This window comes from Ovis aries, chromosome 1 (genome assembly GCF_016772045.2).
Source record: "Ovis aries strain OAR_USU_Benz2616 breed Rambouillet chromosome 1, ARS-UI_Ramb_v3.0, whole genome shotgun sequence".
Lineage (NCBI taxonomy): Eukaryota > Metazoa > Chordata > Mammalia > Artiodactyla > Bovidae > Ovis > Ovis aries.
The window spans coordinates 139,526,092-139,552,194 of record NC_056054.1 but is presented as its reverse complement, the minus strand read 5'-3'; the positions used below and the strand labels follow the sequence as shown (position 1 = coordinate 139,552,194).

At 38.4% G+C, this 26,103-nt stretch overlaps 1 protein-coding gene across 1 annotated transcript; it reads left to right on the top strand.

The window, feature by feature from the left end:
* Positions 1–942: 942 nt before the first annotated feature.
* On the top strand, positions 943–25,726 carry CHODL (chondrolectin). Its single transcript, XM_004002816.6, has 6 exons — positions 943–1,408; positions 12,304–12,613; positions 12,758–12,915; positions 18,140–18,226; positions 21,170–21,272; positions 24,342–25,726. The coding sequence occupies exons 1-6, from the start codon at positions 1,330–1,332 to the stop codon at positions 24,424–24,426; spliced, it is 822 nt and encodes a 273-aa protein (XP_004002865.1). The 5' UTR covers positions 943–1,329; the 3' UTR covers positions 24,427–25,726.
* Positions 25,727–26,103: the final 377 nt, after the last annotated feature.

The following is a 26,103-nucleotide window of genomic DNA, read 5'->3' as shown; positions in this document are numbered from 1 at the left end:
CAGCAAGCCAGGCCTCACTGTCCTTTACTGTCTCCCAGAGTTTGCTCAAACTCCATTGAGTCAGTGGTGCCATCCAACAATCTCATCCTCTGCCTTCCCCTCTTCCTCTTACCCTCAATCCTTCCCAGCATCAGGGTCTTTTCCAATGAGTCAGTTCTTCCCATCAGGTGGCCAAAGTATTGAAGCTTCAGCATAAGTCCTTCCAGTGAATATTCAAGACCGATTTCCTATAGGATTGACTGGTTTGATTTCCTTGCAGTTCAAGGGGACTCTCAAGAGTCTTCTCCAGCACCATACCTCACTGATAAATGATTGCAAATAAATACTTACCTTTATGTCCAGGAAATTCCCCAGTATTCCAAAATACTGAAATGAAAATCTGTTGGGAAAACTGTGTTTCAAATATTCTCTTCAATTTACTCCTGTGGCAGTTTAGTCAAACAACCCTGCTTGGAAGTAATCTCCTTGCAGAACCGAGGTGGGGGAAAACCTGCCAAACAGTATAATTCACCGAATAGGTTTTGGCTCCCACTCCACCAATCCATCTTAAATAGTGGCTAGTGCCCTGCATCTAGCAATACATATGATCAAGTAATATCGCACCAAAAAAGAGAGAGAGAGAGAGGGAGAAAGGCCCCACAACTTGGCATCCCCGTGGCCATTAATCTTTGAGAAAATCAAATGGATCCAACTTTTGCCAGAGTTTAATAGCAAAACTGTCTCATTTTACACAAATGAGTCTGCTAGCGAATGGAAAGAGGAGAGCTCGAGGAGGTGGGGCTGCTGACTGGACTGTTTTCAAAGTGGCTCCAGTTTTTAGGGGAGGGGCCAAGGATGCTCCGCAGGGCAGGAGAGACGAAGTAGTTAAACATTATTACTGGCGAGGGGCTGGAAGCTCGGGTACGTGGGTATATAAGAAGGCGCCTCCAGCGCAGAGCTGCTGCTGCGTCTGTAGGAGCCACGACCTGGGCGCACGGGCTCAGCCCCTCGCTGGCCAGAGACCGAGGAGAGGAGTCAGGGGGACGGTGCGGGCCTCACCGGGGCTCCTTCTTCTCTGGGACAGACAAGGGACCCCTTCACTTCGGGTGCCTCTCTGGAGACGCGCACCCGCAGGGTCGTGCGCTCCAACCCGGCACACTCGCGCGCGGCATCAGCGCGCCCGGCGCCAGGTCCGGCCCGAGGCGATGCTCTCAGGCGGCCGGGCAGCCGGGCTCGGGCGGCGGGAGTAGGGCCTCCTACGGGGAGGCAGGGGGATTGCGGGGTTAGAGCCGGGCCGCCAGGCGGGCAGAGGCCACCTTCGCTCCACGCCACACCTGCCGCCCCGTCGCGATGAGCCGCGTGGTATCGCTGCTGCTGGGCGCCGCGCTGCTCTGCGGCCACGGAGCTTTCTGCCGCCGGGTGGTCAGCGGTGAGTCCAGGGCAGCCCGCCGGGCTCTCAAGCCGGGAGAGGGGATCGCGGGGCGCGCGGGCGAGGGCCTGCGTGTCCAGGGGTGGAGGCTCTCCCAGGGGTTGGAAACCCGTGAGGGGTAGGTAGGGGGCCGGAGGAGGCAGGAGGGAATTGATTGCATGCTGCTTTCTCCCCATCCCTCCCTAAACACCCAGGAAAGTTTACATTCTTTTGGAAGTGCCTGGTTTAGTAGCTGCGAAGCGAGCTCTGCTTCATCCTGGGCAGTACAGCATTTTCTAGGACTTATTTCGACTTTCTTCATAAGAGAGTTGGCCGCAGGGCTAGTACCTGTAGAAGGGGTGGGGTACCGCGGAGGCAGACAGAGCCCAGAGACAGAAGAGCCGCTGCAGAAATGCCACCCCCTGTTGGCCTGGCTCGACTCCAGTCCCCGCCCGCCCGCACGGGGTTCATGCAGCTGATTTCTGAGACCAGACTTGTTCGCTGTGGGTGGCTCACCGACCCCGGGGTGCTCAGCCTTTGTTCTCGGGAGGGCTGACAAAGACCAGACCACTGGTCGTCGTGGGAGGAGATCTTTCTTTCACACACCTTGTTGCAAGTTGGGGACGTCTCAGAACACGAAACCGGCTCGAGTTGGGTTGAGGTGTGCATGATCATCAGTGCAGGTCTATGCACACAGTAGGTGCCCAATTAGGTCGATTCGAATCTGTGCAAAGGAAAGGGATCAGAATTGGCAAGTTTCCCGGCCCTTGCTTTGCCTTTTTTTTTTTCTTTTTTTTTCTCCGACGACTTATACTGTCCTGTTGTTGAGCAATTCATACCACATTCACTCTCCCTTACTTTTGGGGGCAGGTCTCTTTAAAAAAAAAAAAAAAAAGCGAAGATTCTCGAAAGCCTAGGATGAATGAATCTGGCCTTACAGGAAAATTGAGCATAGCTACCCTTATTGAAATTTCTTGTGATGCTAATTATAGTGTTGCAATAGACATTTGTTGAAGGTATGTGGGTTGTGTTTTCGGTGTGTAATTTTTTTTTTTTTTAATGTGGAAAGCACAGATTCCTTTTCACATTCTGTGCGTCTGTATAACAGGTGTCACTAGAGGTAGATGACAGATGACAGCGACTTAATCAGTAGTGATGCCAGACCTTTAGAAATTGGCCTATTAAGCCTAATTGTTACTGATATTCCCCTCAGCAATGTGATGTTCTGCATCTTCTGAATACAATCCTTCAATGTCTGCGTATCAATTACTCTCCACTAACTTTTGGGCCCTCTGGAAATACTGGAATTAAATACATTGTGTGAAAGGTCACTTGGAAATACATATTGCTTACATTTTTTTCCAGGCTGTTAATATTTAATTATAAAATGAAAACATTGCAGAATCAAATAAGGTTACACAAGCCCTAGCTTTGGATTCCTCCTGCTGATGTTAGCTTCAAAGAAAAGTCCAGCATACAAACTCATCTGAATGTGTGAATTAAGCATCTGACTGCCTTTGTCTCTGTCAGAATTATTCACGCAAATGAATGAACAGCAGAGATCAGGCTCTGAGCTTAAGGTGTTTCTTAAACACATGGAAAAACTTCACTGACTTAAATAGTCTCCATTAGGTATATTCTTGTTTCATCTCAAAACTTGCAAAGGGAGAAGAAGAATACATAAAGCAGACCTTGAGAAAAAACATTGATGAAAAGTTTATGTTGTGTTCTATTACTGCATAAATGCTTACAAACCTTTTGCTGTGTTCTTCTAGTAAGTATTTATAGACATCTTGTAGGTGACATCTGGAAAATTTCTAATTAAGTGAACATGATTTATTCAATTTAACATAAATGATGATGTTTACTTGATAGTAAAATAATTACCAAGTTATGTTCATCTTGTGAATAATTTGTCTTTGCCATACAAACTCACATTGAAATCTAACCATTATAAATTGATTTGTAATTTTATCCTCTGAAGACTAATTTTTAAAAATGTACATATCAGCCATAATGGCATGAGAACAGAGCAGTCTAAAGCCTGATATTTCGGAAATATTAGGTCTAATGTCTCCCTGGATGCTGTTAAGCTTTGAAAGGTGCGTCAACTTTTTCATGCCACTAGGGATCATTTACCAAAATTCTACTTAACTGTCTGTCAACTGAAACAAGCTTTTTAGGGCCATTATTAGGAACATACTTACAATATATGGAATGCATTTTTTAGTTATTAAAGATCATTATAACCATTATAATTTCCATATAATGTATGAAAAATAACCATTTATCCTAGGGAAAAAAGATAAGAACTCATAACTCTATTCAATAAGATACTTTCCAATACTGTTACATACACCACTTTTTAAAAGTTGAGAGCATTATTTATAAATGAAGTGAAAGCATTTTAAGGAGAATAAGCTTATGAAACATTATCTTGACCTGCCTCATAAGATTTCATAGCATCTAGCAGTAATAGAAAAGTATGTTTATAAACTCCTGGCTATGCTTATTTTGATGCATGAACATGCAATAAAAATATATAACCATGAGGATAGTGATCACAGAATATCTAGTGAATTTTTAATTCTAGTTTGGGAATTACTTTAAGATCTTAGACCAGTACTGATTTGTTGCTCTACACAGATGTGTACCAATGGTCCCAACCTTTTTGGTACCAGAGACTGATTTCCTGAAAGACAGTTTTTCCATGGAACGTGGGGTAAGGGGGTGGTTTTGGGATGATTCAAACCCATTACATTTATTGTGCACTTTATTTCTATTATCATTACATCAACTGTATCTCAGACCATCAGGCAGGTTGGGGATCCCTCGTGTAGAGGATATCTCTGCGGGGGGTGGGGTGCAATCATTTAAATTTGTGAAGTGACTGGAGGATAATGACATCTTCTTTAGGACAAAGGTAAGATGATTTTACTTTGGGGGTATATGCATACATATGAAAAATAATTCAAAATTCAGGTCTCTAAGATGGGAGAATATATCTGAAGAGCACATGGATATTCTTAAGCATTTACAGTGTTCTGAAGTAATGTATGTGTGTTTACTTTCTCTTTTTAAGTGCACCCAGCAGTAACCCATTAACCTATTTATACTGCAAAGTACATTACGTATGTTTCAGGGTACCTTCACATTTCTGCAGAACACTTTAATATGTATTCACTTGAAATTATTGAAATTGGCAAACATTTTATTTAGAAGACTGAATGATTTAGAGACTTCCATTTTGATCACCTAAATGACACAGAATATTGCAAAATCATAGGTGGTGACCAGTAGCCCATAGATTAATACCAAGGGACATACAAGATTTTTTTTTAATTGCAAAAACCTGCTGAGAGTATTCCAGCTTGTGGTACTATTCTATGACATCATCAAAAGCATAAAGTGATGACAGTGCAGTTTTCACAGATGCAATTACTTTAAGTATCTCTTGGGCAAGAGAGGAATGAATTAATCTTATTAGCAGTCACTTAATAAACTACACATTCATCATAGTCATTAATCCTTACCTGCCGTTTTTCATTATTTTATGGTTTTACTTTCATAATTCTTTTACTGGAAGATGGTAATATCTGTTACATTAACATTAAAAAGGGACAGTATTATATAAAGATGTTCAAAGTGGAAATTCAGCTGATGGTCTCATTAGCAATGCTGACCTTCTCCAACTCTGTCTTCTGGGTTAGATGCTTAGCACACAGGTAAATGATGGATACAACTATCAGGCGAGATTGTTTCTTTCATGTTCTCACATATCACTGATGATAGAACATAGCCTGACAATTTGACTAAAGTTATTCTGAAGGCGATCAGCCCTGGGACTTCTTTGGAAGGAATGATGCTAAAGCTGAAATTTCAGTACTTTGGCCACCTCATGTGAAGAGTTGACTCATTGGAAAAGACTCTGATGCTGGGAGGGATTGGGGGCAGGAGGAGAAGGGGACGACAGAGGATGAGATGGCTGGATGGACCATCACCAACTCGATGGACGTGAGTCTGAGTGAACTCCGGGAGTTGGTGATGGACAGGGAGGCCTGGCATGCTGCAATTCATGGGGTCGCAAAGAGTTGGACACGACTGAGCGACTGAACTGAACTGAACTAATATTCCTTGTTGTTGGGGAAATGTTCAGATTGGACCTTGTCTATGTTGTTTGGAAAATAGAAGGTCTAGACTTAAAAATCATTGAGGAGATATGGGGTCTGAAGATCTGAGATAGATTTTGCAATAGGAAACCTATGTCTAAATGTTAACTGAAAGAAATTCTGCATTCTGCTTAGAGGGAAACTCTACGTGTACAACCCTGAGCATGTGTTAGCCATCTGGTAATCAATCATGAGCCAATGCTAAACATGAGAGCGTAGGTTATACCAATTATGGATATATGAGTCAGTCCCTTTATTCATGAATTTGTTCACCTTAGAAAAATATACCTGAGACCTCCATGGAGGCAGCCTCGAAATTTGGGGATATGTGTGAACTGTGGACCCAGACTGCCTGGTTCCAAACACTTAACCATTTATGAGCTGTGTGAGTTTGGCAAATGATTTAATTTTTCTGTGTCTCCCTTGCTTCATTGTTAAGATGGGATAACAGCATCCACACCACAGGGTTGCTGTGGGGTTGTTGTTGATGTTGTTCAGTTGCTAAGTGGTGTCCGACTCTTTGTGACCCCATGGGCTGCAGCATGCCAGGTTCCTCTGTCCTCCACTATCTCCCAGAGTTTGCTCAAATTCATGTCCATTAAATTGTGATGCTGTATAACCATCTCATCTTCCACCATCCCCTTCTCCTTTTGCCTTCAATCTTTCCCAGCATCCCAGTTGTGGGGTTAAAGGGGTTCAAACACAATAGTGTAGGTCATGTCATGGACACAGGCTCCACCAAGAAGCTGTGAGAGGGCACTCAGGAATTTAGGCCCCACAGCTATCACTGAGGCCACCTACAGGAGAGCAGCCTATATCACCAGGAGAGATCCTCTTTCCTAATTTACCCAAAGGCATGGAGAAGACTCTGAGAGTCACTTGGACTGCAAGGAGATCAAACCAGTCAATCCTAAAGGAAATCAGTCCTGCATATACATTGGAAGGACTGATGCTAAAGCTGAAGCTCCAGTACTTTGGCCACCTGATGTGAAGAACTGATTCACTGGAGAAGACCCTGAGGTTGGGAAAGATTGAAGACAGGAGGAGAAGGGGACAATAGAAGATGAGATGGTTGGATGGCATCACCGACTCTATGGACATGAGTTTGAGCAAGATCTAGGAGATAGTGAAGGACAGGGAGGCCTGGCATGCTGCAATCCATGAAGCCACAAAGAGTTGGACAAGACTTAGCAACTGAAAAACAACAGTGGATTGTGCTAGCTGTGAGGGTTTGCACACTTAGCTATTGATAAATCTCAGGCTATTATCATTATTTCTTTAAATCGCCGAGCTACTCACACTTTTTAGGTAAGAAAACTGAGGCCAGAAAAGTTTTAAATAATGTCCCTAATATTTCCACTGTTCAAGTAAAGCTCTTATTGACTGAAGTCAGCTCTTAGTGATTCAGTGCTTGAATTCTTCACTCACATGATTACTTGGTTTACATGTATTATTTAGATCTTATTTTAAATACTGGGTTAATGAAATACATTTCTTCCCCTTCTCAGAAGACTTGTGGTGTTTCCCAGGTGGAGAGTTAGGATTTATGATGCCACCATTATTCAACCAATGGCCAAGACTATAGTTTTCGCTGTTTGTCAGTATAGGAAGACGGATTCCAGCACGATCTTAATAGTGCACTATGCAATTAATTATATTACAAAATCTGTTGCAAAAGTAAAGTTTATTATAGCAAAACATTTTTATGGTGAATAAGTCTTAAAAAGTTGGTGCAATATTGAACAGTAAAAGCAGAATGAATAATTGATAGCTTTCCTTTATAGTTTCAAAGTTTGGGCATTATGATCAGAAGCCATGTCACATTGTATGTTACAGTTTCAGCATATTTATCCCTTTGATTTTGAGTACAGTAAAAAAGAACCATGAAAAGCACATTGGTTTATGGTATTCTAGTGAAATGTCCAAAGTCCAGTTAGTCTGATTTGGGGAAGATTTATCATGTAGGTCCTCTTTTGTACAACTTGCTTTTTTCTTTGCAACTAAAGGTAGATCATAATTGAACAACTGGAATTCATAGTACGACTTCCATGTTTTTATTGAAAAATATGATAAAATTCAATACTTATTTAATGTTGATAATATGTGATTATAGTGTGATGTATAAGAAAAAAATGTTGTTACTTTAATAACTGAGGACTCAACTTCCAGAAATTTAATAAATATAAGTGAAACCCAACCAAATCATAGGCTTCTCAGGTAGATCTCATGGTAAAAACCCACCAGCCAATGCAGGAGATGTAAGAGACATGGCTTTCGATCCCTGGGTGGGAAAGATCCCCCAGAGGAGAGCATGGAAACCCACTCCAGTATTCTTGTCCATGGAGAATCCCATGGACAGAGGAACCTGGCAGGCTACAGTCCATAGGGTCACACAGTCAGACACAACTGAAGCAACTTAGCATGCACACCCCCAAACCAAATCATAGATCCTTTCTATTCAGAAAGAAAAATTCTTCCCATGACTTTATGAGTTGGTCCCACTCTTACATTGTTACCAAAAACATTTAAAACTCTGCCAATATTTAGATCTCTAGGAATTTTTATGACTAAGAAAAAAGACAGAATTCTCTATTTGTGGAAATAGTAGAATCTTAGCTATGATAATGATAGGACTGATTATTTTAGCAGGCAATACTAAAAATTATTGCTGAATTAAAGTGCATATGTATCTATGTAGTTGTATGAGTGTGTGTGTGTGTGAGTGTGTGTGAGTGTGTGTGAGTGTGTGTGTGAGTGTGTGTGAGTGTGTGTGTGTGTGTGTGTGTGTGTGTGTACATGCATGTATGAATGTATGTATGAAACCAGGAGCTGTGGACTCCTAGGTCAAAAGTCTTTCTCTTTTGTAAATAAGCCAACAATAAAGGGAGATTTCCCACCACAGACGTTAGGTAAGTTTTAGTAAATTGTCATCAAGCTAGCCTTAGTGTAATAAAAACTGCTAGGCGGTTATCTGATTATTTTACAGGTGGTAGAATAGTAGGTGGCAGATTAGATGTAGTAGATGGAGTTATATGTAGTAAGTGGAAGACTAGCTTCCTGTTGTTCAAAAAAGTCAATGGAGGGTTTATTCTGAATATTTAAAAACAAGAGAAAAGGAAATTTTCCATGTGATCTCACAGAATGAGAAGGGATGTAGTCATAATGCCTCCCTAAGAAGATTAGCCTTCAGAGAAGTGGGAAAGTTGCTTCCAGAAGGCCCGTATTAATGGGACTTTTCTGGGAATTAGGGCAACATTTGTTTCCCAGCTGTTGAAAGTTCCACTGCTCTTACAGCCAAGTGTGGTCAGCTGAAATGGTGGTGAGTGGTTCAGTAGCGGTTGCTTCTGCTGATTTTGCTGCAACTTGGACCAAGTTTGCTGAATAAGGTGGAAGTCGATAATAAAATAGAATTGAATGTGAAGAAATTCAGTGTCAGCTTTAACTGATTTTATATATAAATACCATAAAAATGTTCCATATAGTTAATAATTTCCTCAAAACTGCCTTGCTAAAGCTGAACTGCTAGTAACTTCAGTTTTAAAATGTGTGGACACAGCTGATATTCAACTAATACACTTTGCAGTTAACATATATTTGTAATTGGTAATTGGTCATTGTCCTCATCCTCTAAGAGTCCCCATGGTATGCAGCCACCACAGTCTACACCCCATCTTCCAGGATCCTGGACCATTCCATCATCCACTGCAAAGAAATGGTACCTGGCGCAGAGAGTGCAAAGGCTGGCTATTGTCCAGGGCTCCTACAGTATTAGTTCTTAACTGTTTAAAAGATAATCCCTGTCTCTAGATTTTTCCTTTATTATTATTATTTCTGTATAGACTAATATTTATCTACAGGTTGACATTTCTAATACCTAGTAGTGGTATTAGGAATTTCCACAGGACACTTAAAGCTCTCTTATGCATTTAATTAGAAGTGCTATTTTAATTTTATAAATAAAATTTCATCATTTTTCTTGTATCCTCATCATAAATAATAAATCTCTGCATTTATCTTTCAATATGTCAAAGATAATGAGCAGAGACTTTTAGCTTATAAAGTGAACTAGGCATATCCTCTGAACTACTGCTGCTGGCTTTGTTACATAAATAATTTTTAGCTCATTAAAATTTCTGGCTAATCTTTTTTTTTTTTTTTTTTAATTTGGTTTCTTTCTGTTATCTTGCCAAACAATCTCACTGGCAAGTTAATATTTCAAAAGTGCTAGGATCACATTGAAGTCTGAGAGTTCTTAGGTGGAAAATTGAACAAATTAAAAGCTCAAGGGAATGCAGCTCAGATATATTTTGAGATTTAGAAATATGTAAAAGATGTAGAAATGAAAATAGAGATAGAGCTTGCTTTGAAAATACAAGCCTAAAAATCACTAGGCTTAATGGCATTACATAATGTATTGCCAGGGACAACCATTTTGAACATTGACATCATCACAAACCCTAATAATAAATTAAAAATTAAAAAAAAAATTGTATTAGAATCAACTATTGGGACTTCCATGTCATCTCCCCCAGATTATTTATTTCAGGCTGATTTGTCTGGTGTCTCTTTAATTCAAGTTTCCTGTAGTCATTCATATGAACATGTTATTTTTCATTAACAGTTAGTTGGGGCAGTCTCTTAATTTGTTCTTATTATTCAGTGCGTTACTCCTGAGTCCAGATCACAGTTAATGAGACAGAGAGGACACCTGGCTGTCTTGCTTGCATTGATGGAACTTCTGTGTTGTTAGTTGGCTGTTCTCAGCTTGTATCAAGATACTGAATGCCTATCACTCAAACACTGGTGTGAGGTTAATGGCCTTCCACTGATTTCTTCCCTCCTGCCTCTAAGTGTCATCAGAGGTCATTAATTGCTGATTGTGGGGGAGAATGGATGTGATACAAACACTGGCTCAGTGTGATGTACTGTAATTAACAGTATAAAGCTTGAATGCTTTATTTTAAATATTATAACACTGGCTAGAAACAGTGTTATAACAGCCCTCTAATGCTGACAGACTTTCTTGATCAGCTACAAAATTAAATACACAGTGAATAAAGCCTTCAATCCCAAGAAGAATAAGAATTGTAAGCAGTAAAGCTATGTCTTGATTTCTTGGTATAAAGTAACTGGCCTTGATTTTACATAAAATACTAGCTATTTTCCAAGGGCAAACCTCAAGCTGAAATGAGAGACTGAAAGGGAGGTGGAGACTGGACAGCAGGCTGGGGCTAGGGGATAAGGAATAATGACAGAGATAGAGCCGTGGTGGTTTTTAAAGTTGATAGCAAAGATTTGAGGTGAATCATGGAAGCTAATGAAAAACAAAACAAAGCGGCATGACCTTTGTGGAGGCTGTGTCTATAACCTTGGCATACTTACTTGATGATAAAAAGAGGCAAGTGCAAACAAGAGAACAATAGGAATTTCGTTGCTAAATCCTGGACACTATTCCTGTTATTTATACGGCTTTTATATGACGCAGTGTGATCATTGATATTTGTAGTTCTGTCATGAAATAATTAGGAGTATTCATTCTGATCTATATGCAGAGGTATGTGAAATTCAATTTTGAGAGGCCTTCTAAGTCAAACTTTTGTTTGCCTATGTATGTAAGTCTTCACAGATGTTGTTAGTGATGACATAGCAGTGAAGCTTGATAAAAGGTGATATTTCATTAAGAACTCTTGAGAATTATCTTAAACTTCATTTGTGGTTCAATCTAATATCTTGACATAAATTTGTATTCTCTCTCTATATAGTGACTTTTAAAATCATTCATAGATATCAGCATAGATGGTTGAACTGAGTGTTGTGACTTATAAAAGCCTTTAAAATACAAGTGAAAATTTGCATTTAAAATTTCTGTTCCAAATTCTGAGTATCCTAGAGTACTCTAGAAGGTTTACCTGTCACTTCTAATATCACACTATATTAATACATTGTTTATTATTACCCTTACCTTTATACTGACTTCTATTACCTTTGAGTTTTAATATGTTTGCTCTCAGATATATACAAGAAAAACAAATATTTACAGTTTATAGTTGCCACTTTATTTAAATTTAAATTATTTAAATGTATTCACTTCATGATGCCTTATGTAAAAATTGCTTTTTTTTCTTTACTTTTTATTAATTCCTTTGTGAATTGTGATTCTTATTTCATAATTTTGACCTTTTAGCTTCCTTTACTGTCTGTACTTGACATTTCTTTATCTACTTTCACGTGCTCTAGCTATCAGTTTGCAAAAGGTAAGCCAGAAGAATTATGACTTCTCTTTACAAAAATTTCCTAGTTGTACTGCTTCCTTGGTGGCTAAGATGGTAGAGAATATGCTTGCAAGTTGGGAGATCCGGGTTCGATCCTCAGGTCAGGAAGATCCCTTGGTTCAGAAGGGAAAGGCAACTAACTGCAGTATCCTTTCCCAGAGAATTCCATGGACAGAGGAGTCTGGTGTGTTGCAGTCCATGGGGTTGCAAAGATTTGGATACGACTGAGCCACTTATACTTTCTTTCTCCCTGTTTTGAAAAGTTTGGGTTACTAGTTTGTTAGGGAATCAATTAGCTTTAGTAGATTGAAGTAGGAATCTAGAATATTTTCTAGACTTTATGCAGTGGTTCAGTGGGAGAAACATTCTTGGTAGAATCTTTGTTTTGATTGGTTCTTTCATTTTAACATGTAGTAAGTAGCATTATGAAGATAGTTCAGATAATCAGTACATGGACATCTTTTCTTTTTTTCAGGCCAAAAATTATGTTTTGCTGATTTCAAGCATCTCTGCTACAAGGTGGCCTACTTTCACGAGCTGTCCAGCCGCGTGAGCTTTCAGGAGGCACGGCTGGCTTGTGAGAGCGAAGGGGGAGCCCTTCTGAGCCTGGAGAATGAAGCAGAACAGAAGTTAATAGAAAGCATGTTGCAGAACCTGACAAAGCCAGGAATAGGAATTTCTGATAGTGATTTCTGGATAGGGCTTTGGAGAAACGGCCAGGGGCAAACATCCGGTGCCTGCCCAGATCTCTACCAGTGGTCGGATGGAAGCAGTTCCCAGTACCGGTGAGCGGGGATCCTGAGGAGGCAGAGGTCTCTAAGGGGACTCAGAGGGCAAAGAATGGGGGCAGATGTCCGTTACCTGTAGAGGATGTCGGAGTAGAACAGGCGAAGTCACTGAGAAGTGTCCCTGGTACTCTGTCCTTGCAGAAACTGGTATACTGATGAACCTTCCTGTGGAAGTGAGAAGTGTGTTGTGATGTATCATCAGCCAACGGCCAACCCTGGCCTCGGGGGCCCCTACCTTTACCAGTGGAATGACGACAGGTGCAACATGAAGCACAATTACATCTGCAAGTATGAGCCAGGTAGGAAGCATTGTAGGTCAGTAGGAGCAGATTGTATATGTGTATTGGCTTATATTTTTCATCTGTAACCTATGCTACCTGGGCTTTTTTTTTTGTTTTTTCTTCAGTGAAACACAAAATTACTTTGCAGTTCGATGGCAGAGTATTAAAGCACAGTAAGCTATAAAGCAAACAACTGCCCAATGAGTTAAATAGAAGGGAGTATCTAGAAATATCCAGAGAGGTGTCTTTAAGGGACAGTAATTATTTTTAATATTAAGGCCAAATTGTGTTTTTGTAAACAGGTTTTATGAAGAATAAATATCTATTTATAAACATTTGAGCATTTAGTATAGTGCATGTGAAGTAGGTATGTTACCAAAGCACCTATGAGTTTACACATGTCATTCGTAGTTTTTTAGGACATTTTCTGGAGAAGGCCATGGCAACCCACTCCAGTACTCTTGCTTGGAGAATCCCATGGATGGAGGAGCCCTGCAGGCTATAGTCCATGGGGTCGCTAAGAGTCGGATACAACTGAGCATCTTCACTTTCACTTTTCACTTCATTCATTGGAGAAGGAAATGGCAACCCACTCCAGTGTTCTTGCCTGGAGAATTCCAGGGATGGGGGAGCTTTGTGGGCTGCTGTCTTTGGGGTCGCACAGGGTCAGACATGACTGAAACGACTTAGCAGCAGCAGGAGGACATTTTCAGGTATATTTAAGGGAACCAAGCACCATTCTTCTGGGATATTAGCTTATCATATAATGGCAGGATATTTGGCTTGTACTCCTCAGTGAAAATCTGAATGTCAGAGAACCCTGGTGCAGAAAAGTAGGGGCGTGTGCCATGTTCTTGCTGTGGCCCTCAGTCTATGGAATATGCCTCCTCAGTTTCCTTCTGTTTGAAGTCTCCAACTTTCTTACCCTATGCAGAACATGGAGAGATTGCTCTGACCTGAGCTACGGTAGTATGGTTTCCTACTGAAATGGTAAACTTGAATTACTTGAACAGGACAGCTGAACTGAATTGAAATTTGACCAAAAAAGAGACTCATCAGAACTATGTAAACTCATCTTTTTAATGATCTGAGAAAGTCAACTTAGACATTTAGGCTTTGAGGTCTTTTTGCTGTTTTTCTCCTCTTAGTGTTTGGAAATTTCATTTGAACTCTCCCAAGGGCTGTCTGCTTGACCTCGAAGCATATGTTCATGGCAGGCAATTATAATCAAGTGCTGCTATTTCCATTATTCTCTTGAAATTATACTTCTTCTTTACTCATAAGACTGTAAAGCACAAGGGATTACTTGGATTAGATTTACCCTTCTCTTATATTTATTCTGCTCTTGAGTATATTAGCCTTCTCTCTTTATCCCTGGTGAGTTTATTCTTTAAACCTCTTGGTGGTTAAATCTATCATTACCCTCTTAGAAGCCTTTGCAAAATGAAATCTGTTGTGCACTTAGGTTCTTTGTCTAGATTTTTTTCCTTAGGAAAATATAAAGTTGAAATTCTCTGACATTTTAACTTAGTGACACTAAGTGCTTGAAACTGTTAAATGAAACAAAGTATATTATGGTATATTCTTAATACAATATTATCTTCTCCTTTCTTTGAACTTTTAGCTGACCTTTATATACTATTTTATCTTGCATCACACTTACCACCTTATTCAGGACACTGGTACCTCTGAATCTTGTTTTGTATTAGGTAGTCTAAGTTTACACTACTTATGGAACAGCACTTTAGATGTAAAATTATTTTTTCCTTTATCTTCTATATTCTACCTAAATCTTCAAATATGGGTAGCTTTTGAGCAAGATTATTTTATGTACTTATTGTTTTTGAAGTACTTGAACATTTCCATGGTTGGTCTTATTAATGTACTTAGAATTTATGTACTTTATTTTCATTTTATTTACCTTGTATGTAACTGATGGAGAGGGCTTTCCAAGTGGCTCAGCAGTAAAGAAGGGTATGGCAACCCTTTCCAGTATTCTTGCCTGGAGAATCCCGTGGACAGAGGAGGCTGGTGGGCTACAATCCATGGGGTCACTAATGAGCTGGACATGACTGAGTGACTAACACACACACACATATGTAACTGATTTTCTTTCCTTGAGCTTAGTATCTTATTTATTAAGGATGTTGGCTTGATTAAATTCCCTGCTTGTATGCTCAATGCTATTTTGGTGGTGAGTAGTTAGCTTTTTAGTGGTGTGGGGATTGGAGGAGCAAGCAGTAAAACTAATCTACAAATTGTAACAATATTTTGAACTTTATTCTCCAACTATACCAGAGGTACTATGTGACTTGAACTTAGTCTCCGCTTTCTGCTCCTGCATATTATCTAATAGCATGACTTGTTTGGTTGCTAAGTCATGTCCAACTCTTTGTGACCCCATGGACTGCAGTATGCCAAGCTTCCTTGTCCTTCATTATCTCTTACAGTTTGCTCAAAGTCATGTTCATTGAGTCGATGATGCCATCCAACCATCTCATCATCTATCTCCCCCTTCTCTTTTTGCCTACAATCTTTTCTAGCATCAGGGTCTTTTCCAATGTGTCAGCTCTTCATATCAGTTGGTTGAAGTATTGGAATGAATATTCAGGACTGATTTCCTCTAGGATTAACTGATTTGATCTCCTTACAGTCCAACGAACTCTCAAGAGTCTTCTCTAGCACCACAAGAGTATGACTACTGATATACAAAAGTGGTTAAAAAAAAATTAGCCTAGTTATACAGAAACTGAATAATTCACTTCTAAATTTTCTCACTTTGTTTTCCAATATTTTTTGTTATTGTCCTATGAGCAGCATATTTATTCTTTGGGTCTATCACTGTTATCCAGACACATTATTAACAGGATGCTTCTGAATCCAATTTTTCAGTTTAGTTCAGTGGCCCAATTGCATCCTACTCATTGCAACCCTGTGGACTACAGCATGCCAGGTGTCCCTGTCCATCACCAACTCCTGGAGCTTGCTCAAACTCATGTCAATCGAGTTGGTGAAGTCATCCAAGCATCTCATCCTCTGTCATCCCCTTCTCCTCCTGCCTTCAATCTTTCCCAGCATCAGGATCTTTTCCAATGAGTTCATTCTTCACATCCAGGGGCCAAAGTATTGGAGTTTCAGCTTCAGCATCAGTCCTTCCCATGAATATTCAGGACTGATTTCCTTTAGGATGGACTGGTTGAATCTCCTTGTAGCCCAAGGGACTCTTGAGAGTCTTCTCTAACACCACAGTTCAAAAGCATCAGTTCTTTGGTGCTCAGCTTTCTTTACAGTCCAACTCTGACATTCATACATGAGTACTGGAAAAATCATAGCTTTGACTAGATGGACCTTTGTAGGCAAAGTAATGTCTCTGCTTTTTAACATGCTGTCTAGATTGATCATAGCTTTTCTTCCAAGGAGCAAGCATCTTTTAATTTTATGGCTGCAATCACCATCTGCAGTGATTTTGGAGCCCAAGAAAAGAAAGTCTGTCATTGTTTCCATTGTTTCCCCATCTATTTGCCATGAAGTGATGGGACTGGATACCATGATCTTAGTTTTCTGAATATTGAATCCAATTTTTTAATTTATTAAAATTACATTAAGCACTATTATTCTTAGATAATAAAAACGGTATGTATTAGATTGTATTTCTAAAATTTTCTCAGTTAATCAGCAATTGCATTAAAACTTGTGAACTATTTAAAATATAACCAGTTCTCTATTGATGAATTGCATAATATCTGTATTATTTGTTCAGCAAATACCAGCTGAACACCAGAAGCAAGGAGTGTCTAAATTCTGTAGAAGAATGAGTGTAGGGTAGGACTGAAGACTAGAGGAGGCAAAGTGTCAGGGTAAGATATGTTTAAAAGAATAGTAAATATTATTATAGGATGGTGTATGATTAAGTTTCTAATGAAGAGAGACTATATGGCCAAACTGGAATAGTAAAGATTACATTGAAGTGGTTTAATATTCTGAAACTAGTGTAAGATGCTGCATGTGTTTTTTCTTTTCCATTAATTGAGAAAAATAAACAGAGTTATACTTTTGGAACAAATGAAAACAAATGTACAGGTTATTTCTTAGTAATTCTATTTAATTTATCTATTAATTCAGCCACTGCTTGTGCTTAGTTGCTCAGTCGTGTCTGACTCTTTGCAACCTCATGGACTGTAGTCTGCCAGGCTCCTCTGTTCATGGGGATTCTCCAGGCAAGAATACTGGAGTGGGTTCCCATCCCCTCCTCCAGCTTAATCCAGAGATTGAACTCAGGTCTCCTGCACTGTAGGTGGATTCTTAACAATAGTGCCCTAGAAAAATATATTAGACAAGAGAGCAGTACCAGATTGTTATAAAAAAAAATCAGTATTTTTCAAGTATGTGGCAACTGGAAAAATCTTGCCTCAGAAAAAGGAGGGAGAGAAACAATTTGCAAGCCTTAATTTATGATATATTTTTTAAAGATGCAGATATGGTTGAGAAGGAAATCTAAAGATGGCATTGTTCGTAAGGGACAGAAATATGCTTTAGAACATTTTTATTTGAATCATCAATTCCGGATACTGTCCATATGCAGTTATCTGGTGTTTTTTTGTTGTGAGGAGAAATCTAAATTATATACCATAATAGTATAAAGACTTCCCTGGTGGCTCAGTGGTAAAGAATCCGTCTGCCAGCCCCAGGGTTGGGAAGATCCCCTGGAGAAGGAAATGGCAACTGACTCTAGTATTCTTGCTGGGGAAGTCTCACTAACAGAGGAGCCTAGCAGGCTTATAGTCCATGAGGTTGCAAAAGAGTCAGATGTGACTTAACGACTAAACAACAATAGTAAAAATCATCTTTGTTGGTCTTTATTCACAGCTAGTGCCTCACTTTCTTATGCTTTCCAATTCTTGCCTATCTTTGCCTACTTTTATACCTTCTTTGTCATTATTACCTGTAATAGGTTATCATCAGCACAGATGCTCTGGATTGTTAAATGCACTCTGGGGTTACAGGAATTCACCCAGTGGATCCAAGTTGCAAAGAGTTACCAGGCAGATCTTTTATTCAGAGACAATTAAATGCTGCCTTTATTGTTAAATCATTTCATATAAATTTAAATTCAAAATAGAATTAGCTGGAAGTTGTTCAGAAATCAATGTTTATTTTGTTTTGTAATAAGCTTTTATTTTCATCTACATTTGCATTTGTCTTATTTATCATTATACATGATAACTGTACTTATTATTTACAGAGATTAATCCAACAGCTCCTGTAGAAAAGACGTATTTTACCAACCAACCTGGAGACACGCATCAAAATGTAGTTGTTACTGAGGCAGGTAATTAGTTCATATGTGTTTAACTCACCTATAGGAGAAGAAAATGTACTTAATTTTTTTTTTTGATTGGAGGATGATTGCTTGATAATGTTATATTGGTTTCTGCTGTACAACAATGTGAATCCGCTATGAGTGTGTGTATATATCCCCTCCCTCTTGAGTTCCCTCTTGAGAGCATCGCAGAGCACTGAGCTGAGCTCCCCATGCTACACAACAGCTTCTCACTAGCTATGTATTTTGCACGTGGTAGTGAATATATGTCAGTGCTACTCTCTCAGTTCACTTCTGCTTCATGTTGGCCCCAATTTTCTTGTTGCTTAGTGAAAAAGTGCACTAAAGATAGGCGTATGGAAATTTATTTTAGAATTGCATTGGATCATAAGGTAGTTCTATTTGCAATTTTTAAGGAATCTCCACACTGTTCTCCATAGTGGCTGTACTAGTTTGCATTCCCACCAACAGTGTAGGAGGGTTCCCTTTTCTCCACACCCTCTCCAGCATTTATTGCTTGCAGATTTTTGGATCGCAGCCATTCTGACTGGTGTGAAGTGGTACCTCATTGTGGTTTTGATTTGCATTTCTACCTTATGACCCAGCAATCCCACTTCTGGGCATACACACCGAGGAAACCAGAATTGAAAGAGACACATGTACCCCAATGTTCATCGCAGCACTGTTTATAATAGCCAGGACATGGAAACAACCTAGATGTCCATCAGCAGATGAATGGATAAGAAAGCTTTGGTACATATACACAATGGAGTATTACTCAGCAGTTAAAAAGAATTCATTTGAATCAGTTCTGATGAGATGGATGAAACTGGAGCCGATTATACAGAGTGAAAAACACCAATACAGTATACTAACACATATATATGGAATTTAGGAAGATGGCAATGACGACCCTGTATGCAAGACAGGGAAAGAGACACAGATGTGTATAATGGACTTTTGGACTCAGAGGGAGAGGGAGAGGGTGGGATGATTTGGGAGAATGACAGTCTAACATGTATACTATCATGTGAATTGAATCGCCAGTCTATGTCTGACGCAGGATGCAGCATGCTTGGGGCTGGTGCATGGGGATGACCCAGAAAGATGTTATGGGGAGGGGAGGTGGGAGGGGGTTCATGTTTGGGAATGCATGTAAGAATTAAAGATTTTAAAATTTAAAAAATTTAAAAAAAAATAAATTTAAAAAAAAAATAAATAAATAAAACCAGAAAAAAAAAAAAAAAAAAAGAATTGCATTGGAAAAAATGATGCTAAGCTAGTTTTTGTGGGTATTTCTTTTTTGGCCGCACAGTGTGGATTGTGAGATCTTAGTTCCCCAGGGAACTAAGTGGGAACTAAATTCCCCAGTTCCCCATGGATCGAACCCACGCCCCTTTCAGTGGAAGCACAGAGTCCTAACCATTGGACATCCAGGAAGTCCCCTAAGCCAGGTTTTGAATAGAAATTTTGTTTTCTGTATCTAATACTAAACTAAGTATCCCATGTTAAAATGTGGATTCATAAAGATCTTCCCCAATTTGTAGGTGTTATAATGTAAATTGGCACATTCAGTAGCCTATAAACAGTAAGGAACTGGTAAATGTTTAGGGATTGACTGGAGTAAGCTAGTATTTAAAAAGTCCAATTTGTAGGCTTTGAGTTTTCTGTGGTATGGAAAACTGCCACCCTGGCCAATTTCCAGCTACCAAGTGACATGACTGAAGAGCAGATTGGGTAGTGGACACATACAATGAGCTTTCAACTCAGTGCCTATTGGGACACCATTGTCTGCAAAAGACACACAACACAATCCCAGTGCAAATCTCTTTTTAGTGAACAACTGTTCTTAGTATCAGTGAGGGGCTTGTTTTAGCATGGTGCAGTCGGTAAAGAATCCACCTGTCTGTGCAGGAGACACAGCAGATGTGGGTTCAAACCCTGGCAGAGGAAATGGCAACTCACTCCAGTATTCTTGCCTGGAAAATTCCATGGAGAGAGGAGCCTGGTGGACTAAAATTCATAGGGTTGCAAAGAGTCAGACATGACTGAATGACGGAGCACACACGCATTTAGACTAGGATAATGGCTTTCAATTTGCTATCTCAATATATAGCTTTCTAATTTGCTTTTCTTGTATGGATGTGATATTAAACCTTAGTGCTTTTCACTTTCAGTCGTCTGATTTTAAAACCATGCAGACCATGTAAATCTAATCAAACAGATCAGTAAATAATTATATTAGGAATATTTTCCCTCTTATGACATTGAAAAATTGTGTAATAAAGTCATTGCAAGCTATCTGGGGGTTCTGTGTGGCAGTTTTTTTATTTTTCCAAGAATACCTAACATTATCTAGTGTGATGGAACAGGATTAAAAAGTGATTCATCTTAGAATTTAATTAAGATCAAATATTTATGCCTCTGGAGCCTTATGTCTCTAGGTTATGACTCTATCATCAGTTAATATTTACGTATTTTGGCTTAATCCCAGAGACTTATGCATGTCATCATGGCACTGAGCTCATTAGTTAGGATAATTACATATCCAATAAATCAACAATTACTTTAATCATGATTATTCTTTAATAATCAGTGCTTGTTTTCAAAGTAATAACTGAGAAGGATTAATGAAGTGAGATAGCTAAGATTATTAATATGTTATGAAAGCCAGCCCCTATCTGAATTGCAAATTTAATAATAGTTTTGGAAATATGGACATTTAACTGAAGCATGGCAACCATGCAGCATGATTTTGTTTTTAACTTTTAACCAAACATAAATATATTACTTCATTAGATTATTCAGTATTTTGGGAAGACCTTACTTGGTATCTGCTTATTGATAATCATTCTATTTTGCCTTAATTTTTTTGGAAAGCTTTTATAGAACCATAATGTCAGAATCCTGCCTCAACTATCTGTTTACATTAAGACTGTTTTACTTTTGTAGGAATAATTCCCAATCTAATCTATGTTGTTATACCAACAATCCCTTTGCTCTTACTGATCCTGGTTGCTTTTGGAACCTGCTGTTTCCAGATGCTGCATAAAAGGTAAATAATTCATACATGGAGAGACAACTTGAGAATCTTTAAATATGTTTTCAGAACTCTTTAAAAAATTATGTTTTTAAGTTGCCTTAAGAAAATTGTGATTCTTATTCTTTCAGTACAAATGCAGTATATATAATCTAATAATATACACCTTGACCATAGGATTATGAATTATCTCATTTCATCCTCACAGGCCATATGAAGTAGGTATTCTTCTGTTTTCTCTTTTTCAGGAAGATGGTTGCTTAAATGGGTCATACAATTTGCCTTGGGTCTCATGGCTAATATGTGTGATGAATCTGAAATGTGAATGTTTTTAAGTCCACAACATAAGCAACTATACTGTACTGTCTCTTTCTATTAAGTACAGGCAGCAATGCTAAACCTTTTAATCTTGACCTCAAGTTGCATGCCAGACTTGATTTTTGTATGTGAACTTTGTAGTACCTTTTGCAAAAACAGCCTTCTGTTTTATTTCCAAAGGATATTTTAAGTATAGGAACAATGGTAAAATGAGTCACTTTTTAGTAGGCATCTTGAAATAAAGTGATATATCTTAACATCAAGACTCTTGAGAGTATTCTTTTATATCTGTTTACTCATACCCTTGAATTACAGGTGAAATTTTTTCCTATGTGTCAGTTTGACAGTTAAAATAAAATGTTAATATGTAAAATATAAGTATGTATCAAAGAAAAGAAGATATGGATTTAAATTAGTACATGCTTGTTAGAATAAACTAGACATTTTTGTCAGTATTCTAAATAAAAAATGATAGAATGTTTCCAACAGGGAAGGATATGCAGATGAGTAATTTTTTTCTTTTAACTTCATTTTCTTTTTCATGAACCCTAAGGAATTTACTGAGTTAAAAAGCTCCAGAAAAAAAAAAAAAGATATAAACCCTAAATGGTACACAAGAAATTTTTTTAAAGAATCCAAGCTGTGATATATTGACTGTTTAAAGAAGCTATATTTGAATAATGATAAATAAAGCTTGGCAAATTAACTCTATATTTTGAGTACTCAGTTTATATATATACATATATATGTTTTCAATATTTTACACAGAATAAAAACAATAGTAAGTATCTGACTTTTACCCTTAATTCTAAGACTATAGATGAAAAGATAATTTATCAGTATGAAAAACAATGAAGCAGAGGGAAGATTTGATATAAATCCCCCCTCCATAATCCAGCCAAACTGTAATGAAGAGCTGTAAATAGCTAATCGCTGTGAACAAAGATTTGAGAAAAATTATGTAGATCTTCTCATTTCTAAAAGTAAAATTACCAAAGTATCAGTAACTGAGTTTTCTCTGAAGTTCGCTTTCCTTCTTTTAAAATAGTATATTATTGTGGAGACTCTGCTCATTCTCAAGTCTTCCAGGTCTTTATACTTTGAAGATCTTGGAGTTTTCACATGCTGGAAATTCTCAAGGGTGAGGAAATATACTCACTCAAACATAAGCCATCTCCAGACACCAGAATTAGCTATTAGTGCTTAATTCATTCTCTCTTAGATCCTCCCATTTTCCTTTCTTGCAGGAAAGCAAGGAAAATCTTCATCAAAGACTCCAATCCATTGTCATCTGAGTTCCTTGCAGAAAGTTTAAATTCCGGTTGGGTACACATGATGGCTTCTGTCATTCCATGTCAAGTTCAAAATAAGAAGTCTTGTTTCCTTAACCCATGATAACTCTTAAATCAAGTAAATACTAATGCTACCCCAAAGCCACATGAATAACTTAACCACTCTTTCATTTCAACCATTGAGGAGAATTTCATGTTTTTCATCAACTTTGCTTGGCTTATTTTCCATTCATGTAAAATAACTTCCTAGGTAGAGATGTGTTGATCTTACTTGTTTGGATGCATATCTCCAAAATACATCATTTAGATACAATCATGTGTTAGCAATAAATTTACAGTTAAATTTAAGTCGATTAAGTAATATTATAAAATTCTATGGCTCAGGCTTATTTAGAAAGACTCTTTCTTTGAAGGAATTCAGCAATACAGTGTCTTGTAGACAGAGATCAAATGGGATCAAGTAGGAGGAATGCCTGGGGCGTGGGGTGGAGGCAGATGCTATTGAAGGAAGCATCTATAGGAGCAAGGAAGTACAGGAGAAAATGAACAGGAACCACCAGGGGTTAGTGATCTAGGCGAGGGCTCATTCCCAGGAAACAATCCAAAAAGCCTCAATCTTGATAAGTATCTTGAAGAGGCTGACTTCTCTTCAACTCAGGAAGGGAGAAACTCAGAAACAGTCACATTTGCAGGAGTCTAAGAAGTGGCCATCTTCTGGAAAAACTCAGAAGACATCCCCTGGAGAAGGGAATGGCTACCTGCTCCAGTATTCTTGCCTGGAGAACTCCACGGACAGGAGCTGCATTCCATGGGGTTGCCAAGAGTCGGACATGACTGAATGACTAACACTTTCACTTTTCACTTTAGAAGACATCACAGCTTGAGGGATAGGATGGAGTGCAGGTCAGCCTGAGAGCTAGAGGAACTCTCTCAGGCCTGAATCTGCCTTGAACTGTCTTTGTTTCAGAAACTATAGCAAAATTAAGCTTTGAGGAATTAAATGACTTAACTATAGGACAGAAAAAAAGTGATGGGTGGAGGGGATAGGACAATTTTTATACGTAAGACAAAAACACTATTTTGATGATTTGACATTAAAGTACATCATATGTACTTTAACAACTGCAGATTATTCAAAAAGCAAAATTATAAAAATAATTGATCAAAGAAAATGAAGATTTATTGGTGATTACAATAACCATTTTGAAACTGAGTTGAACATATTTGTGAATGTGTCTGAATTCTAAAATATGAAGGGTCAGAGAGATTTTTTTTTTCCATTATCTTATATGAACTGCTTATCCGTTTCACATACTGGAATAATCTAGAATTTTTTGTAGGAATGAAAGAATCTGCTGATGAGAGAAGAAAGATACTTTTATAATAAGTCTGACAAAGCTCCATTTGAGCCAAGACATGCCTAGTTTGATGAGAAGTCTCAGATATTGAATTTACTTCTTCTTCTATTTTTCAGTAAAGGAAGAACAAAAACTAGCCCAAACCAGTCCACACTGTGGATTTCAAAAAGCACCAGGAAAGAAAGTGGCATGGAAGTATAATAATCCATTGACTTGGCTCCAGAAAAGAAAATAGAGTTTTATAATTCTGGATCTGTATAAGGAATGGCATCAGAACATTAGCTTGGAATGGCTTGAAATCTCAAAGGATGTGCAAGATGAACTGTAAGCTCCCCCTTGAGGCAAATACTAAAAGAATTTTTATATGTTCATTATCTCATTTATAAAATAATGCTGTGCTAATCATGGAGTGAGACATGCTTATTTTGCTAAAGGATGCATCCAAACTTCAAGTCAATGAGATGGATAAGATGCAGATAAAATTGCTGTGAACACATCAGAGCAATGTGTGCATTGGAAGCAGTTATCTTTGTCTCTTTCATCTTTCATAAGTTGTAATCTAGTTAATGTAAATTGCATTGAAATTTACAGTGTGCAAAATATTTTTCCGTTACATGAGTGTTTGATAGAATGGACTGTTCTAGTATTTATTTTTTATGATGTCTCATTTTTCAATACATGCTGTTTTGATTAAAGAAATGTATCGCTGTTGTCAACTGAATTCACACACACATAAATCTATTACCGTAGAAAAAGTTTCATTTTCTAGAAATGGCTTATCTTCTTTTAGTTTCTCTGCTTTGGGTCAGAGGAAGTTTAGGAAATGTCTTCAGAAATAAGAAGTTATTTCATTAACTGTGGTATCTACTCAAATATTTTACTTAGAGGCAAGAATTGTCTAATTTCAATTGTGCAAGACATGTGCCTTACAATTATTTTGAATTTAAAGTTCAACAGATTTTGTAATAACTTTGTTAAATAGCTGTATAAACAATATACTCAATCTAGAACAAAAAAGGTGGCATACACAATCAAGATAATGTCTTCACATGTTGCCTGTATAACCACAAGTAGCTCTCCGAGGGTTCTGAAATCAGTCCCTCTCTTGCCAGCAAAGCAAAGATGGTTCTGGTGTTGACTCTGGAGGCAAACTCCTGCAGAGCTTGATTGGCTCCGTTTAGCCTCTATCAGCATATAAGGGGGTTTAAGAGTGGGGACTAGTTGAGTGGTCACCATGAGTGTAGAGTTAAGCACAGCACGTTGACATTTCCACGAGGAAAGAAACTGAAATAGTGTAAAAATGTGTTTGTAGGCGTCAGTGATCATGTGTTCCCTGTCCAGGGTTTGGCTGGGAGAATAAATTGGGGCGGCTTTGTACTATCTTCTAGTTTCTTCAATGCTTGTGGCTCCTTCCTCTCAAGAGAGAGATGTAACTATCTGGTCTTCAAATGTCTCTGTGCTCCTTTTAACCAAATAAAAAGTTCTTGTTTCTGAAGAATGATCGTTGGTGCTGTCTAAATCCCTTACATGAACAAAGTACAGATGTGTTTGCAATAATGCATGGAAACAAATGACTGTTTAAGTGTGGTAAGAATGGAAGTTACAGCTGCAGGGTGTTCTAAACCTCATCTTTTCAATTAGATAATGAATGTGCTTTCATTGTGGGAATTCACAACTCCAGTTGTTTGGTAAAATTAAGAGACAAAATAGAAATTAGTGGGTAGTGGTCTGTTTTCAGCTGCTTAGAGACTGAGAAAATGGGCAGCTGCCTTCTAAGCTTACAGCTGCCCACATTTAACACTCCTCTTTCCTTTCTTGGAGACCCATCTTTCTGGGCAGAATAGGAGACTAGCTGCTGAGACCCACCTCTTTTCTCCA

Bases quoted from the DNA above. Each gene is read 5' to 3' on its own strand.
- CHODL (XM_004002816.6), top strand. From the start codon at position 1,330: ATGAGCCGCGTGGTATCGCTGCTGCTGGGCGCCGCGCTGCTCTGCGGC. The intron at 12,916-18,139 runs GTAGGAAGCATT...TATTATTTACAG, and splicing joins CATCTGCAAGTATGAGCCAG to AGATTAATCCAACAGCTCCT. The intron at 18,227-21,169 runs GTAATTAGTTCA...TTACTTTTGTAG, and splicing joins TGTAGTTGTTACTGAGGCAG to GAATAATTCCCAATCTAATC.